The following is a 16,024-nucleotide window of genomic DNA, read 5'->3' as shown; positions in this document are numbered from 1 at the left end:
ATGTATGGGCTATTATTGCAAAATATGCACTTATAGTCTTAAAAATGCAATTATAATTGTAAAAAATACAATTAAAATATTTGAACACTCATATGAGCATAAATGATGAATTTAGATGACTAAATCATTGTAAAGTAATATGAGGATAATTATTAAATATTTATATAATTAAAAATGCAAAAAATAAATTAATTTAGGGCCTTTAAAAATTACAGAAAAAATTGTAAAAACACTTGTGCATGTTTGTAAATGCATGTACAATATTTTAAAAGTGTGTATGCACATTTTAAAATATATGGAAAAAATTAGGTATCAACAATGTACATAGACATAGTGGCTGCCACGTGGTGTGGGGTGGGAAATATTAATCATTATCCACTTATTAGGTAACTAGGTAATGCCCCGTTACCCGGTAATTAACCAATTACCCGCAAAATTAAGAATTTTCTCAAATTATTTAAAATTCTACTCATTTTTAAATATACTTTATACATCATACTATAATATCAGGTATTATAGCTCGGACCGTATTTTATCCCAAATTGACAACCTTCAACGAAACTCATTTTCTTTAATTCGTGTACCCTTTATCCTTCATGGCACTTACTTATCGCTTGTTGTAAATAGCATAATTATGCTAACCTCGAGATAATCTCATTTCTGAGATTTTATCAATTTACTTATGGCGTATTTCTACGTACGAAAATTTGGGGTATAACAGCTTTAAATGCAGATTTAGGCGCAGACCCCGGAGGGAGTGTACGCAGGGAAGCCCGATCTGGGGGCCAAGTAACACCAGGTATAGGAGATGGGGGAGTCAGCCTCCAGGTGATATTCAAGATGCTGCAAGCTTAGTAGATCGCCATTGCTCAACTTCAAAGTCAGAATAAAACCCCGAGTGTAGTTGAACCAGAAACACTCGGCGTGCTGAACCAGCGCCAGAGAGGTCAAACGGAAATGACTCAGGGACTGACCCCACTATCATGAGGATGCTCGAAGAGCTCACCAAAAGGATCGAGTCCAGGGAAAAGAACATTGAGGACAATGATAAGAAGGTGGAGATTTATAACTCTCGTGTTGACCAGATACCGGGGGCACCTCCAATTTTGAAAGGTTTAGACGCAAAAAAGGTCATACAGAAACCATTCCCTCAAAGCGCGGCTCCGATGCCCATCCTAGAAAGTTTTGCATGCCCGATATACCTAAATAAAACAGGACAACCGACCCTAACGAGCATATTACTTCATACACTTGCGGGATCAAAGGAAATGATTTGAATGACGTCGAGATTGAATCAGTCTTGTTAAAAAGTTTGGAGAAACATTGTCAAAAAGAGCTATGATTTGGTATCACAACTTACCTCCTAAATCTATTGATTCATTTGCTATGTTAGCAGACGCCTTCATGAAAGCACACGCCGGGGCCATAAAGGTGGCCACGAGAAAATCGGACGTCTTTAAGATAAAACAAAGGAACAACGAGATATTGAGAGAGTTCATGTCCAGGTTTCAAATGGAGCTTATGGGATTACCACCAGTCTCTGATGATTGGGCAGTACAAGATTTCATGCAAGGTTTGAAAGAAAAGAGTTCGACTGCATCTCGATAGTTAAAGCAGAATTTGATCGAGTATCCAGCCGTGACGTGGTCCGATGTGTATAGCCGTTATCAATCAAATATTCGGGTTGAGGACAACCAGTTGGGAGCCCCCTCAGGTTTAGTTCATCCTAACAGATCGACAGCTAGGCCCCCGAGGGATACAGATAGGAAATCGAGGTCAAACAAAGAACGGTATCAGCTGTATGTTGATCGAAGAAACAATGGTTCAGGCCGCAACGCTCCTCAAAATGATCGGAGAAATTATCGATGACAGAGCTCTCGGGGACTCATGAGTAAGAGCGGGTTCGATAAACACACCGATCCCGCGGAAGCACCTCGATTGTTAGAGAATAGTTTCAGTGTAGACGCATCGAGGATTGTCTCAGCTATTGGAAGGATTAAAGACACCAAGTGGCCCAGGCTTATACAGACCGATCCTTCTCAAAGGAACCCGAACTTGATGTGCAAGTATCATGGCAGGCATGGTCATTGAACAGAAGATTGCAGGCAACTAAGGGAAGAAGTGGCTCAATTGTTCAACGAGGGCCATCTTCGAGAATTTCTAAGCGATCGAGCCAAGAATCACTTCAGGGAGAGAGATGCAAGAAAAAACGAACAAGAAGAACCACAACATGTAATCCACATGATCGTTGGCGGCGTCGGTGTCCCACAAGGACCTGTGTTAAAACGCACCAAGGTGTCGATCACAAGAGAAAAATGGACTCGGAGCTATGTGCCCGAGGATGCCTTATCATTCTACGACGAGGAAGCAGAGGGCATATCTCAGCCACATAATGACGCCCTAGTAATCTCTATCCTTTTAAATAAAATTCAAGTTAAATGTGTTCTCGTGGATCTAGGTAGCTCAGCAAACATAATCAGATTGAGGGTCTTAGAGCAGCTCGGCCTACAGGATCAGATTGTACCTGCGTCCCGGGTCCTAAATATCTTCAACATGGCAAGCTAAACAACAAAGGGAGAAATTATCTTGCCAGTAAACGTAGCCGGGACCATACAAGATACTAAATTACATGTCATCGAAGGTGACATGAGGTATAACACGCTCCTCGGGAGACCATGGATACACAATATGAGGGCAGTACCTTCAACTCGTCATCAGATGATGAAGTTCCCAACGGAGGATGGAGTGAAAACGGTTTACGGGGAGCAACATGGTGCAAAGGATATGTTTGCACTTGAGGAGGTGGGGTCGATACCAGAGCCTTCGACCTCGGAGAAATCGGGCACCAAAGGTAAGCATGCGGCTAAATAGCAGTCACCGTCCCCAGCCTCGACAGAATCGGAGCAACAGGTAATCGAGGAAGAAGAAGAGGATTTCCTTACTCCTCGAACCTTCGTCGTTCCTGAAGAGTCCGATGCAACCAAGTCAACTGTCGAGGAGCTGGAGCAGGTCATACTGATCGAATACATGCCCGAGACAAAGGTATACCTGGGAACGGGATTAACCCTCGAACTCAGGAAAAAACTCATTCAATTTCTTATTGATATATGGATTGCTTTGCTTGGTCCTATTTAGATATGACAGGGATTCCACCGAAAATCACCACACATCGGCTAAACATCGACCCCAGGTTCAAACCGGTGAAGCGAAAAAGGAGGCCCCAGTCCGAGGTGAAATATGCGTTCATAAAGGGCAAGGTAACCAAACTCCTTAAAATAGGGTCTATTCGTGAGGTAAAATACCCCAAGTGGTTAGCCAATATAGTTGTAGTTCCTAAAAAAGGAAACAAACTTAGAATGTGTGTAGACTATAAGGACTTGAACAAAGCATGTCCCAAAGATTCTTTCCCACTGCCCAATATCGATCGTATGATCGATGCTACGGCCAGCCACGAGATCCTAACCTTTGTCGATGCCTACTCCGAGTATAATCAGATTCAGATGAACCTGGAGGACCAGGAAAAGACTTCATTTATTACTAAGTTTGGAATTTATTGTTACAACGTAGTGCCCTTTCGGATAAAAAATGCAGGAGCTACATACCAATGCCTAGTTAACAAAATGTTCGAAGAACAAATAGGTAAAATAATGGAAGTTTATATTGATGATATGTTGGTTAAGTCCCTGCGCGCAGAGGACCATTTAGTTCATTTGCAAGAAACATTCGAAATCTTGAGGAAATACAACATGAAGTTTAACCCGGAGAAATGTGCCTTCGGAGCTAGCTCGGGTAAGTTCCTTGGCTTCATGGTGTCAAATTGGGATATCGAAATTAACTCCAATAAGATCAAGGCCATCGAGGATATCACTATCGTGGATAGTGTGAAGGTCGTGCAAAGACTAACAGGGCGAATAGCTGCTTTGGGTAGATTCATTTCGAGGTCGTCGGATCGAAGTCACCATTTCTTTTCCTTGTTCAAAAAGAAAAAGGATTTTGCATGGACCCCGAAATGCCAACGAGCCTTGGAGGAACTAAAGCGATACTTATCGAGCCCGCATTTGTTTCATACCCCGAAGGTAGATGAAAAACTTTACCTATATTTGGCAGTGTCCGAGATAGCGGTAAGTGGGGTACTAGTTCGAGAAGAGCAAGGTACACAATTCCCTATTTATTATGTAAGCCGAACTCTAGGAGATGCTAAAACTAGATACCCTCACTTAGAAAAATTGGCACTTGCATTGATAAGCGCATCTAGAAAGCTAACACCGTACTTTCAATGTCATCCCATATATGTATTTACCACTTACCCCCTTTGTAATGTTTTTCATAAGCCTGAGCTGTCGGGCCGGCTGGCCAAATGGGCTGTCGAACTTAGCGGGTACGATATCAAATATCAACCTTGCACCGCCATCAAGTCTCAAATCTTAGCTGACTTCGCGGTTGATTTTACGCCGACCCTCATAACCGAAGTAGAGAAAGAACTCCTGCTAAGTTCGGGTACATCATCAGGGGTATGGACCGTTTTTACGGACGGTGCCATGAATGTGAAAAAGTCCGGGCTTGGTATTGTCTTGAAACTACCCACGAGTGATACCATTAGACAATCTATCAGTGACTAACAATGAGGCCGAGTATGAGGCCATGATTGCAGGTCTCGAGCTAGCTAAGAGCTTGGGAGCAGAAGTCATCGAAGCCAAGTGCGATTCTTTATTGGTGGTAAACCAAGTAAACAAAAGTTTTGAAGTTCGAGAGGATAGAATGCAATGGTACTTGGATAAGCTGCAGGTAACTTTGCACCGCTTTAAGGAGTGGACTCTGTATTATGTGCCTCGAGAACAAAACAGCGAGGCCAATGCACTTGCAAATGTGAGATCCTCGGTCGAAGAAGATGACATCGTCCAGGGGACTGTCGTCCAGTTGTCGAGGTCTGTGGTTGAAAAGGGTCACGCCGAGATAAATTCAACAAGTTTGACGTGGGACTGGAGGAATAAGTATATTGACTATTTGAAGAGTGGGAAACTCCCATCGGATCACAAAGAATCAAGAGCACTACGAACCAAGGCTGCTAGGTTTGCATTAGATGAAGATGGAACATTGTACTGGAGAACATTCGATGGGCCATTGGCGGTATGTTTGGGGCCAGGGGACACCGATTATGTTCTACGAGAAATCCACGAAGTCACTTGTGGGAATCACTCTGGCGCCGAGTCTTTGATTCGCAAAGTTATCAGAGTAGGGTATTACTAGGATAGCATGGGAAAAGATACAAAGGAATTTGTCAAAAAATGTGATAAGTGCCAACGATTTGCACCAATGATCCATCAGCCCGAAGAACAACTCCATTCAGTTCTATCCTCGTGGCCATTCATGAAATGGGGAATGGACATAGTCGGTCTCCTTCCAACGGCCCCAGGTAAAGCTAAGTTTATTCTGTTTATGACTGACTATTTTTCTAAATGGGTGGAAGCACAAGCCTTCAAGAAGTTCAGAGAAAAAGAAGTTATTGACTTCATCTGAGACCACATCATATGCCGGTTCGGGATACCTGCCGAGATTGTATGTGACAATAGAAAACAATTCATCGGCAGCAAGGTGACGAAGTTCCTCGAAGCACACAAAATAAAGAGGATCTTATCAACACCATACTACCCAACTGGAAATGGACAGGCTGAGTCAACGAATAAAACTATCATACAAAACATGAAGAAAAGGTTGGACGATGCAAAAGGGAAATGGAGAGAAGTTTTACCCGAGGTTCTTTGGGCATATCGAACAACATAGAAGTCTAGCACTGGGGCTACCCCGTTTTCTTTGGTATATGGCTCCGAGGCCCTTATCTCTGTCGAGGTTAGAGAACCCAGTGCCAGGTTTCGACATACATCAGAGGAGTCAAATCACGAGGCTATGAATACTAGCCTCGAGCTATTAGACGAAAAAAGAGAAGCAGCACATGGGCCGCGCAGAAGCAAAGGATCGAAAGGTACTACAATAGAAGGACCAATCTTCGACATTTCAGAATCGGGGGCTTAGTTCTACGGAAAGTCACCCTCAATACTCGAGATCCGAATGAAGGGAAATGGGACCGAATTGGGAAGGACCGTACCGAGTCCTCGGAGTTTTCGGTAAAGGATCTTAAAAACTTAGCACGATGGAAGGTGAACAACTACCAAACAATTGGAACGTATCATTACTCAAAAGATACTACTGCTAAGGTATGACTTTATCCTTTTGTCTATTTGAGTTTAAAGCTAACTCACTGCAGGTTTTCGATCGAAGCTATCGAAGGCACCCCTTTTTACACGAAGGCCTTAGGTTTTAAAGCATGCGTTGCACTCTTTTTCACATAGACCGGATTTTGTCCCAAATGGGTTTTACCGGCAAGGGTTTTAACGAGGCAACAACTATATGCTACCTAAGGAAAACTCAAACAGTATCCAAGGCTTCTTTTCAATCAACCTCGAATACTGGGGGGCATCACCCTCGGAGATCATATTTTCGAGGAAAATACTTCACGCCTAAGAGGGCCTCGATAGGAAAACTTTGTAATGGGCCAAACGGTCAGATGAACCGTGTCCATGTAGAATAGTCGAGCCCGACGGCAAAACAAGTACACATGTATCAATTATTTGTAGAAGCATTCTGTTTATATCAAAAACACTTTGTGTCTCAAAGAAGTTTACTATTTTTTTTTAGTAAATCCACTAGGCTGAGCGCCTAGGGCTAGTTTTTATATATATCTAAATAAAAGGAAAGAAGTCACATGATGTCTTACGCGGGGTAAGACAATATAATTTGTCAATTACATACCTCCTACTATCAATATTTGAGCGTGTGTGCCCAATACTGATATTAACATTTATACTAATTCTGAAAACTAAAACTAGTCTATTACAGAAATAGCCATATTCTGCATTGTTGAATATTTGGATGCCATGATGGCCCGTCTCCTTGTGATTTTCTCCAGCTTTGTTGTAAAATTCCTTACCAAATCTGTACTCATTTGAATAGCATTTCTCTTTATTTACTTCATGTTTCATCCAGTTGTGTAAGATCAGTACAACAACTGTCCAGTTCCATCTCTTTGTGCTGCATGTGAATTTAACTGATGTGCTTCTTGAGTAACTATGTGAACTTCCTCTGATCCTGTGTGCATGGTGAGTCCCTCGAGCTATAAGTATACTTATCACACCTTTTTTCAGCAACTATTGCCTCTTCCTTAACCTGCAATTTGTTGCTCCTTGTGGTAGTTTTTTCCAAATGTCCCTGTATCCTCCTTGCATGTCTGATGATTCTCCTGCTCTTTTTCTTTTGTTTGGCTTCTTGTGTGTGGTGTTATCTTCCTCAATTTCTTCAAGATGATTCCCTTGGATATCATTCCTATGATTCTGCACCTGTTATGTACCTATATTCTATTTGTCTGCTCCTTGTGATTGCCCTTTTCAGATGTTCCTGTGTCCTCTTTGCTTATCTGATGTAACTTTTGTTCTATTTCCTTTGCCTGAGTCCTTGAATGTGGAGATATCTTCTTTAGCTGCTTCATGCTGGCACTCTTGAACTTCTTTCCTATGATTCTGCACCTGCTATATACCTATGAGGTGGTGCATTTTTTGATAGCACCATATTCTGTTTCCTGCTTCACATCTTTGTCTGAAAATGGTTGGCTTGTTGCTAGTGTTTCTGAGGTGTTATCCTCCACTTTTGTGATCTTTCCAACCACTTCATTTGTCCAAAGTATTGCTTGCCAATGTTGCTTGTCCAGTTCTGAGAAAATAGCCTGCCAATAGTAAAATCCAGCTTCTATGCTTGTGCCTATCCATGGTTTCCTTCCAGTGGAATGAGTGCTCAGCACTAATACCACCAACTGGAATTCCTCCAAAGGATAGGGCATAGACACAATAGCTTTTCCTGCAAAGAAGAAAACCATGTTAGTATAAAAGGACTTCACCATATCCTCCTTCAAAAGGATTTGGATATGATGAGCATATGATACAACTCCTGCTTCCTTCCTCTTTTCTTCCTCTATCTCTACCTCCTTGCTACATTTACCCTTATATATGGACATTGTAGTTTATCACTGTTCACCAATCTCCTGCCATGTGAATCTAGATCATGAAAACCAAAGCATTCTACATTACCATGATCTAGTGCATAATTAGCAATGTGGTCTGCTAGACTATTTTCTTCTCTAAGAGTATGAGCTACAGTTATACTGCATCTTGCCAGCAAGTGCTTGATCTCTTCAACAATTGCACTGATATTCCATGGTATCTTCCATACCCCATCTATCACATTCTTCAGCATCATAGAATCAGTATTTAACTCAATGAATTCATACCCTTTACCAACACAGTACTTCATAGCTTCAAGAATAGCTCTTGCTTCTGCAACAGAGTTTGATCCCTCTTGAATTTCCTTACCACAAGCATACAGAACATCCCCTTCCTCATTTCTCACCACATAACCAATTGAGCTTCTACCAGGATTACCCCTTGAAGCCCCATCAGTGTTCACCTTTATCCACCCTCGTGAAGGCATCTCCCACAGCACCTTTGTGTATTGCAACTGAGGTGTATATTGCTCTAATACCCTAATCAAGTCAGGCCATTTGTGAGGAGGATTTTGAATACCTGGTTTCCTTAGCTTCACTAGACATTGCATGGTTGTGGAAATTTGATAAATCACCCTATTAACTGTCACAGCATCACCATATTTGTATCCATTCCTTCTCTTCCACAACTCCCGTATTATCACTGCTGGTAATGCTTGCATAATAGGCTTCATTCTCTGAATAGCATCAACAGTCCAGCATTTTATTATAGCTTGATGTAAAGTGACCCCCTCTATTAATATTCCTGCATGTCCAAGAAAGTATTTCCATATAGTATTTGCAGCAGGTGAAGTGAAAAACAAGTGCTGCAATGTTTCTTCCTTTGGTTCTAAACAGCACCAACACCTAGAAGCCATTTGATAACCCAACCTTCTATAAAAATCATCTAAAGGCAACTTGTTCTTCCAGAACTTCCACATAAAGAATGAAATCTTGAAGGGCAGACCTTTCACCCAAATATTCCTATATGCATTTCTAGGCTCCTGTCTCCTTCTCAAATACTCCCATGCAGACTTCACACTGAATTCTCCCCTATTCTCAAGCATCCACACAGGTTTGTCAATCATATCACTTGTAGTTGGAGGTTGAATGTTCTGCAGAATATGTGATGCAAGATCTTCAGGAAGTATTTCCCTTAATCTTTCCTCATTCCGCTGTCCCTCCTCAACCACATCATATATGTTCTGCACTTCTTCATCTACCACATGATCTAGTGGTGTAACAAAATATAAAGCCCCAAGTCCTGTTCAGTTTTCATACCAAAAAAGAGATGATCCCATCTTGATTTGCCATAAGATCTGATGCTCCATGATATCCCTACATTCAAGCATTTTTCTCCACACATGTGAACCACCCCTCCATGGTACTATGATAGGATTCAATTTCTTGCAGTATTTCTGACACATGAAGGAGCTCCAAAGGCTAGGTTTTGTTCTAAAGTTCCACCACAACTTACAGAACAAAGCAGTTGCCATATCATGCAGAGATCTAAAGCCAACACCACCCTCTTCACATGGCAAACATAAATTATTCCAAGATGCCCGGTGCCTATTAGATGTACCAACTGAATCACTCCAAAAGAACTGTGCAAATATTTTATGCAGCCTATTAATAACATAGGCTGGAGGATTCACTGCTGATAGAAGATATATTGGCATGCTTTGCAATACATGAGTAATGAGAACCGCCCTTCCTCCTATGGATAACAATTTACCCTTCCAGTTCTGCAGTTTGTTCATCACCTTTGTAATCAAGTCTTGGTAGTAATTCATTCTCCTTCTAAGGTAAAAAATTGGGCACCCCAAATATGTGAAAGGAAACTCCTGATTTGGTATACCTGTAATCCTCTGAACTTTTTCTATCACTTGTGCTCTAGCAGAATGGTGCATATATACAGCTGATTTGCTCTTGTTTATCAACTGTCCAGATGCAGCTTCATATGAGGATAAAATCTGCATAATGAGCTTTAAGGATCTGGCATCTGATGATGAGAAAATGATTGTATCATCAGCATATGCTAGATGATTAATCTTAGGACTCCATTTGGGCAATCCAAATCCACGAAAATGCAGATTACTATGTAATGACTTAAGCCCTCTTGATAATGCTTCAGCTGCCAAAATATGCAGTGTAGGTAACAAAGGGTCACCTTGTTTCACCCCTCTAGTTGATCTAAAAAAGCCATGTGGTTGTCCATTCAATAAGATAGAGTACCAGTTGTTTGAAACAATTCCAAACACCAGACCTATGAACCTTTCTCCCAATCCCATTTTCCTTAACACCTTTGACAGGAACAGCCAGGATAATTGATCATAAGCTTTTGCCATGTCCAATTTGATCACTAAATTTGGACCTGCTTTGGTTCTTAGTCTAATGTCTGTGATTAATTCCTGTGTTAATAACACATTCTCCACTATGCTTCTCCCTTTAACAAAACCTGCTTGTTCATCAGAAATCAAACTAGGCAGCATCCCTACCAACCTTTCATGCACAACTCTTGAAAAGATCTTGTTAACAAAATTACTGAGACTAATATGTCTCATACCTGAGAAGGTCACAACTTCCTTCTTCTTTGGAAGTAAAACTAGATTTGTATGAGTTACAAATCTTGGTAGTTCATGCCCATTGAAAAAGGACTGCACCATGTCTACTATGTCATTACCTATGATGTCCCAACATGAGTGAAAGAAAGTACCATTAAAGCCATCCGGACCTCCAGCACTTTCTCCATTTAAACCAAATACTGCACCTTTAATCTCTTCCTTGGTTGGCTGCTACATTAACTCTATGTTTTTAACATTGTCCACCATTGTTGGAATGTGTTGCAGGATATCAAATGAGGTAGGGACTGATTCCTCATGGAACTGAGCTTGATAGAAATTAATTGCTTCCTCTTCCATGACTTTCTCATCTTCTATCCAAATACCTGCTGAGTTCTGGATCCTTTTTAGTTGAAATCTTTTCCTTCTTCCATTTACTTGTGTATGAAAAAATCTTGTGTTCCTATCTCCATCTTGAAACCAAGCCATACCAGACTTTTGTCTCCAAAATTCCTCCTCAAGAGCCAAGTACCTAATAAGTTCAGCTTGAACTTTCTGCAGCATTTCTCTATTCTGAGTTGTTGGATGTCTTTCAAATTCAGCTTCATGAACCATTACAACCTCCTCTAGGCTAGCTATTTTCTAAAAGATATCCCCATAGGTAGCCCTACTCCAATTTGATAAGGCTCTTTTTAATTTCTTCAACTTGTAGTTAAACAGGTAGAAAGGATCACCAGCAAAATCTGCACACCAGTTCTCCTTTACAACATCCTTAAATGTAGAGAAGTTTACTATTATACGAGCTCTATACTTATAATCCTACGGGAAATGGCTCAAGAGCAAAAATACGAATGTACACCCGAAACACTCGGGGACTGTCATCGACAGTCAGCACATCCGAGCGATTGAAAACTCGGACTCATAAGACCTCAAAGAGAAATCTCCTCGATATAAAGGCCAAGGCCAATATACTCGGGGACTAACTTTTCGAACAAGTTTGAAAGATTATCGGGAAATAAGTCCAAGAGACATACCCGAAGGCTACGCCATATCAAAGACTACGGTCATATAAAAAGGCTACGGCCAAAATAATGCAGCTCGAAGAAGTCCGACTTTCGCCATAAATTAAAGGCCTTCAAACACTTTTAGAAAACCGGTTAAATTAGGCTACCCTCAGCAAAAGCAAAATATAAAGGGCTTCGATAAATTCAGCCGTCGAATAATTTTAAGGATTCGATAACATCAGCCTTCGAAAAAACCCCAAGAGGTATTTGATTATGTTTATACAAACAAATTACTAATAAGGTTCCGATTTGTCAAACCTTCAATAAACCCAATGGGTACGAAAAACACATGCTAAAGCATACAAAAATTCTCACTAAGTCTTTTAACCGAAAAAAGGGAAAAACTATAGCCACTTTAGAGGCCGAATCGGCCCAACTTAAAGAGCCTATGGGCCGATATATAAGAGCCTAAGGGCCAACCTAAAGAGCCTAAGGGCAGATATATAAGAGCCTAAGGGCCAACTTAAAGAGCCTAAGGGCCGATATAAAAGAGCCTAAGGGCCGACCTAAAAGAGTCTACGGGCCAAAATATATATTGAGTTCGAGACCTTGCTCTTACTCAACTTGGACTCAAGAGTTCCGACATCCCGAGCTCGCATCCAGTTGATTTAAGCTTAGCTCGAGGATTACCTAAGACCTTAAGAGGCATTATGTTGATCAATTAAAATCCTAAGGGTTTATTATGTTCTGAGTCCAAACCAATACTCGGACTGATCATTTGAGTTGTACAATTGAATTTTCCATAAACAAGGACAAAATGAGATTCAACACAAGCCAAAGTTGAAACAAAGAGTTCCTTTGTATTTCTAAAAGATATTTACAATACCCATAAGGGGTACTTACACAAAAACACTAAGGCAAAATAAAGAAACCTAAAACTACTCCGGGGCCACATCTTCGGCAACTTCATCTTCGGGAGCCTCCTCCTCGGGGACTTCATCTTCGTCTCCTCTGCTCTTGGAGCCACTAGCTGAGTCATCCTCATCAGAAAGCAAAGCGGCAGCCTCTTCTTCCAAAGTCTTCGCCCTTTCAATATCGGCTGAGAGATCGAAGCCACGAGCATGCACCTCCCCGAGGGTTTCCCTCCGAGACTGTCGCCTGGCATGGTCAAGTGCACATGATAACTTAACTTCGGCCGCAACAGAGATCTCCTTTGCCCGGGCATTAGCTGCTTCAGCGTCAGCTCGGTACGAAGTTATAAATGCCTCAGCGTCGGATTTGGCCTTGGCGAGCTCAGCAGTGGATTTAGCTTTAAGCTCCTTGATTTTGCGGCCTCGAGCTAGGCTCTCCTCCTTCACACTTTGAAACTGGCGTTCGAGTGAAGCCAGTTTCTCCCAAAGAGTATCTCTCTCGGAGGCAAGACTATCCATGCGTTGCCTCCACCCTAGGGTCTCGGCCTCCTTCATCTTGAACTCCTCTTGAAGCTGCTCCGCCAGATCGCCCTTTTATTGAAACTGCAAAAGAGAAGTGTTAATAGACTGATCGGGCAAATCTATAACAAAACTTCAGAGGGTATATTACCTTTTCAGTAAGCTCAGTTTGTTCTTGACGAGCCTTCGCTAGTTTGGCTCGAAGATCGCTGATCTCCTCCTCTTTCTTGACATAGAGGGTTTTAAGACCGTCCCTCTCTTTCGAGATTTTCTTTAGCTCGGCCTCACATCGAGCAAGCTCAGCTCGAGACTTGGAGAATGCTTCTTTATGGAGCACAACGGCCTTCACAAAAGGGATAGGTTAAACTCAGAACGACAAGGATAAAGCACAAGCGTAATTTTCAAGGACAGAAACTTACTTGTTTGAAGAGCCGACGAGCCTCATCAAAAATTAAAGAAGCATCTGGGTCGGGACCATCTTCGATCCCTGCAAGGCATTCTCGAAAGATATTATGCCCTTCGTGGCTCGTCCCCACATCAGAAGTTTTCATGTTCCGAGCATCTCGGATTTGCCCCTCGGAGAACTCAGGACCAGGCGGTGACTCATCCACGTTGATTATCCTAGTGACCCAGTCTGGGCGTTCTCTTCTATTTGAAGGGCCTCGGGACCGGGCACCTCGGTCTCGCCCTCCAAATGACCTCCAAGATGAGGTTCCCTTTTGCTGCTCGATGGCTTGGAGACTTTACTCAAACTCCCCTCGCAGATTTCTTCAGTCCTAGTATGAACCACATCAGCCGCCGTCTGTTCGGCAAACTTCGAAGCATCAGTGCTTCCTCTTTTCCGAATACCAACATGCAGTCGTCATCTTCTTCTTCTTCTTCCTGGTCCTGAAGGCGTTGAGCCATTTCTGGAGATAGGACCACAGTATCGGCCTTGGGGTTTTCGAGGCGCGCATTTCTTGGGCTTCGGGGGATTTGCAGGCGACCCCCTCTTTCTTTTCTTTTCTTTGGAAGGCTTGGGGATCTCTTCTTCACCAGATAGGGGCGGCTGCATAGAAACGGCGTCTCCGAGGCCTGCATAAAGTCAAAGTAAGTATTTCATTGAGAAACACGAGTAAACAAACAAGAGAACTTACCGTGGTTTTTTGCCTCCCATCGGCCCTTGGCCAAATTGCGCCAGCAGCGCTCCGCGTATGAAGAGGTAGAGGCCAGTTTTCGGACCCAACCTTCGAGGTTTGGGACGACACCGGAAACTATGCAATAGCTGCACCATCGGAAAGGGGTTAGATCGAGAAAAAGATAAAGTCGAGAAAGAGAAGAGGAAGCAGGGTATAAAGTTACTATGCACTTACGTTTCATGTTCCATTCCTCGGGGAGTGGCATCCTCTCAGCATGAATCAGGTCAGAGGTCCTGACTCGGACAAACCGGCTCATCCATCCTCGATCTTTGTCCTCATCGATGCTGGAGAAGAGAGATTTCGAGGATCGGCATTGTAGTATTATCAAGCCACCTCGGTAAAGGCGAGGGCTGTACGGCCTGATCATATGGTCGAGGGTGAAAGGCATCCCCTCGACCTGGCTCGAGAAGAATCTGCTCAAATGAACGATTCGCTAGAATGAAGGGTAGATCTGGCCAAGCGTCACTTGATATTTTTGGCAAAAATCGAGAATAACTGGATCTATGGGACCCAGAGCTGGATTTACGGGACCCAGCGTGAATGGGTAGGTATACACGCTTAAGTACCCCGCTTTATATGTAGTGATGTCCTCCTCGGGGGAAGGAATCACTACGTCTTTGTTCTCCCAGTTGCATTCCATTTTTACCCGATCAAGCTCGTCCTCGGTTATCAAACAGACGTATCGGGACATGGGCTCACATCGACCTGATGTCGATACAGGTTTTTCAATATTGAAATTGGATGTTGTTTCACATGGCAGGGGAATACACTCCTCGATACGAGGTGGCACTACCGTTTACTTTTGGCCGGTCATGATGATGAAGAGGCTTTTTCTTTTTGAGGAATAGACTTAGATGTTTTGGCCATTGTGGTGTAGAAATTCAGAGAGAAAATGAAGTAAGGGCGAGCTAAAGAGAAGGATGAACTCAGAGAAGTTGAAGGAGCTAATGAGATTGTGAAAACGATTGGAGAGATAAAGTTTGAAAAGTTATGAAGTTGGCCTATTTATAGAGGTCACTTAAGCGTATTGGGGAAGCCAAATAGTTGACCGTCAGCTGTCTCCAATTAATGACTTTGGGAACTGCACGAAAGCGATGTTTCAGTCACTTCGAGCGCTCATGTCACGGGAATGACATCATCATCAGAGACTCCAGAGAATCGAGGTTCAATCGTTTCTTTTCGCCTACTCTAAGAAACGCGGGGACTATCTGTATACGGTCGAAATCAGGCACGCCCGATTTCCCAGGCTCGAGGGATTGCCTTAGGTCTGAGTTCAAGTAAGCTCGAGTTCGAGGTCGACAGACTACACTCGAGCTCGAGGATGGAATGCAATGCCTGAAGATAGGAGTGCGAGGAATACCGAAGTCAAGTGTGACTCTACCCCGAAATTGTACCATTATGGATTTGTAACAGAATGAGCTAGATTCCTGCCACGTCCCCAAGATCATGGCGCAAATCCCGGAATAGGATTGTACGATTCTGTACCAGGCGGTTAGACAGCTGTATCAAGAATATTCCTTACTGTAAATAGAAATATATCTTATTTAGGTCTCCCCTATTATATGAAGGGGACCCCAATCATTTGTTATATCATCTCATAATTGGCAAGAATATACTATCCTACTTTTCTCTTACTGTTCATCAGAATTGTCCTTTACATTTATCGTTCTTATTTTATTGCTCTTAGTTCATCTCGAGGTCACCATTGCTGAGTAACATTGGTTTGATTCACTTATTTCTTTCATTTCTACTTCATATCTCTTGA

General features: G+C 42.4%; 1 protein-coding gene across 1 annotated transcript; it reads right to left on the bottom strand.

Moving 5' to 3' along the window:
• LOC109225083 lies at positions 7,589–10,752 on the bottom strand. The gene is made up of 3 exons (XM_019389676.1): positions 9,459–10,752; positions 8,136–9,350; positions 7,589–7,905 (listed from the first exon to the last, which is right to left on the bottom strand). Exons 1-3 carry the CDS (start codon positions 10,750–10,752, stop codon positions 7,589–7,591), a joined length of 2,826 nt encoding a protein of 941 aa, XP_019245221.1.

The sequence above is a fragment of the Nicotiana attenuata genome, chromosome 4 (genome assembly GCF_001879085.1).
Source record: "Nicotiana attenuata strain UT chromosome 4, NIATTr2, whole genome shotgun sequence".
In the NCBI taxonomy this organism is placed as follows: Eukaryota; Viridiplantae; Streptophyta; class Magnoliopsida; order Solanales; family Solanaceae; genus Nicotiana; species Nicotiana attenuata.
This window is presented reverse-complemented; position numbering and strand designations above follow the sequence as displayed.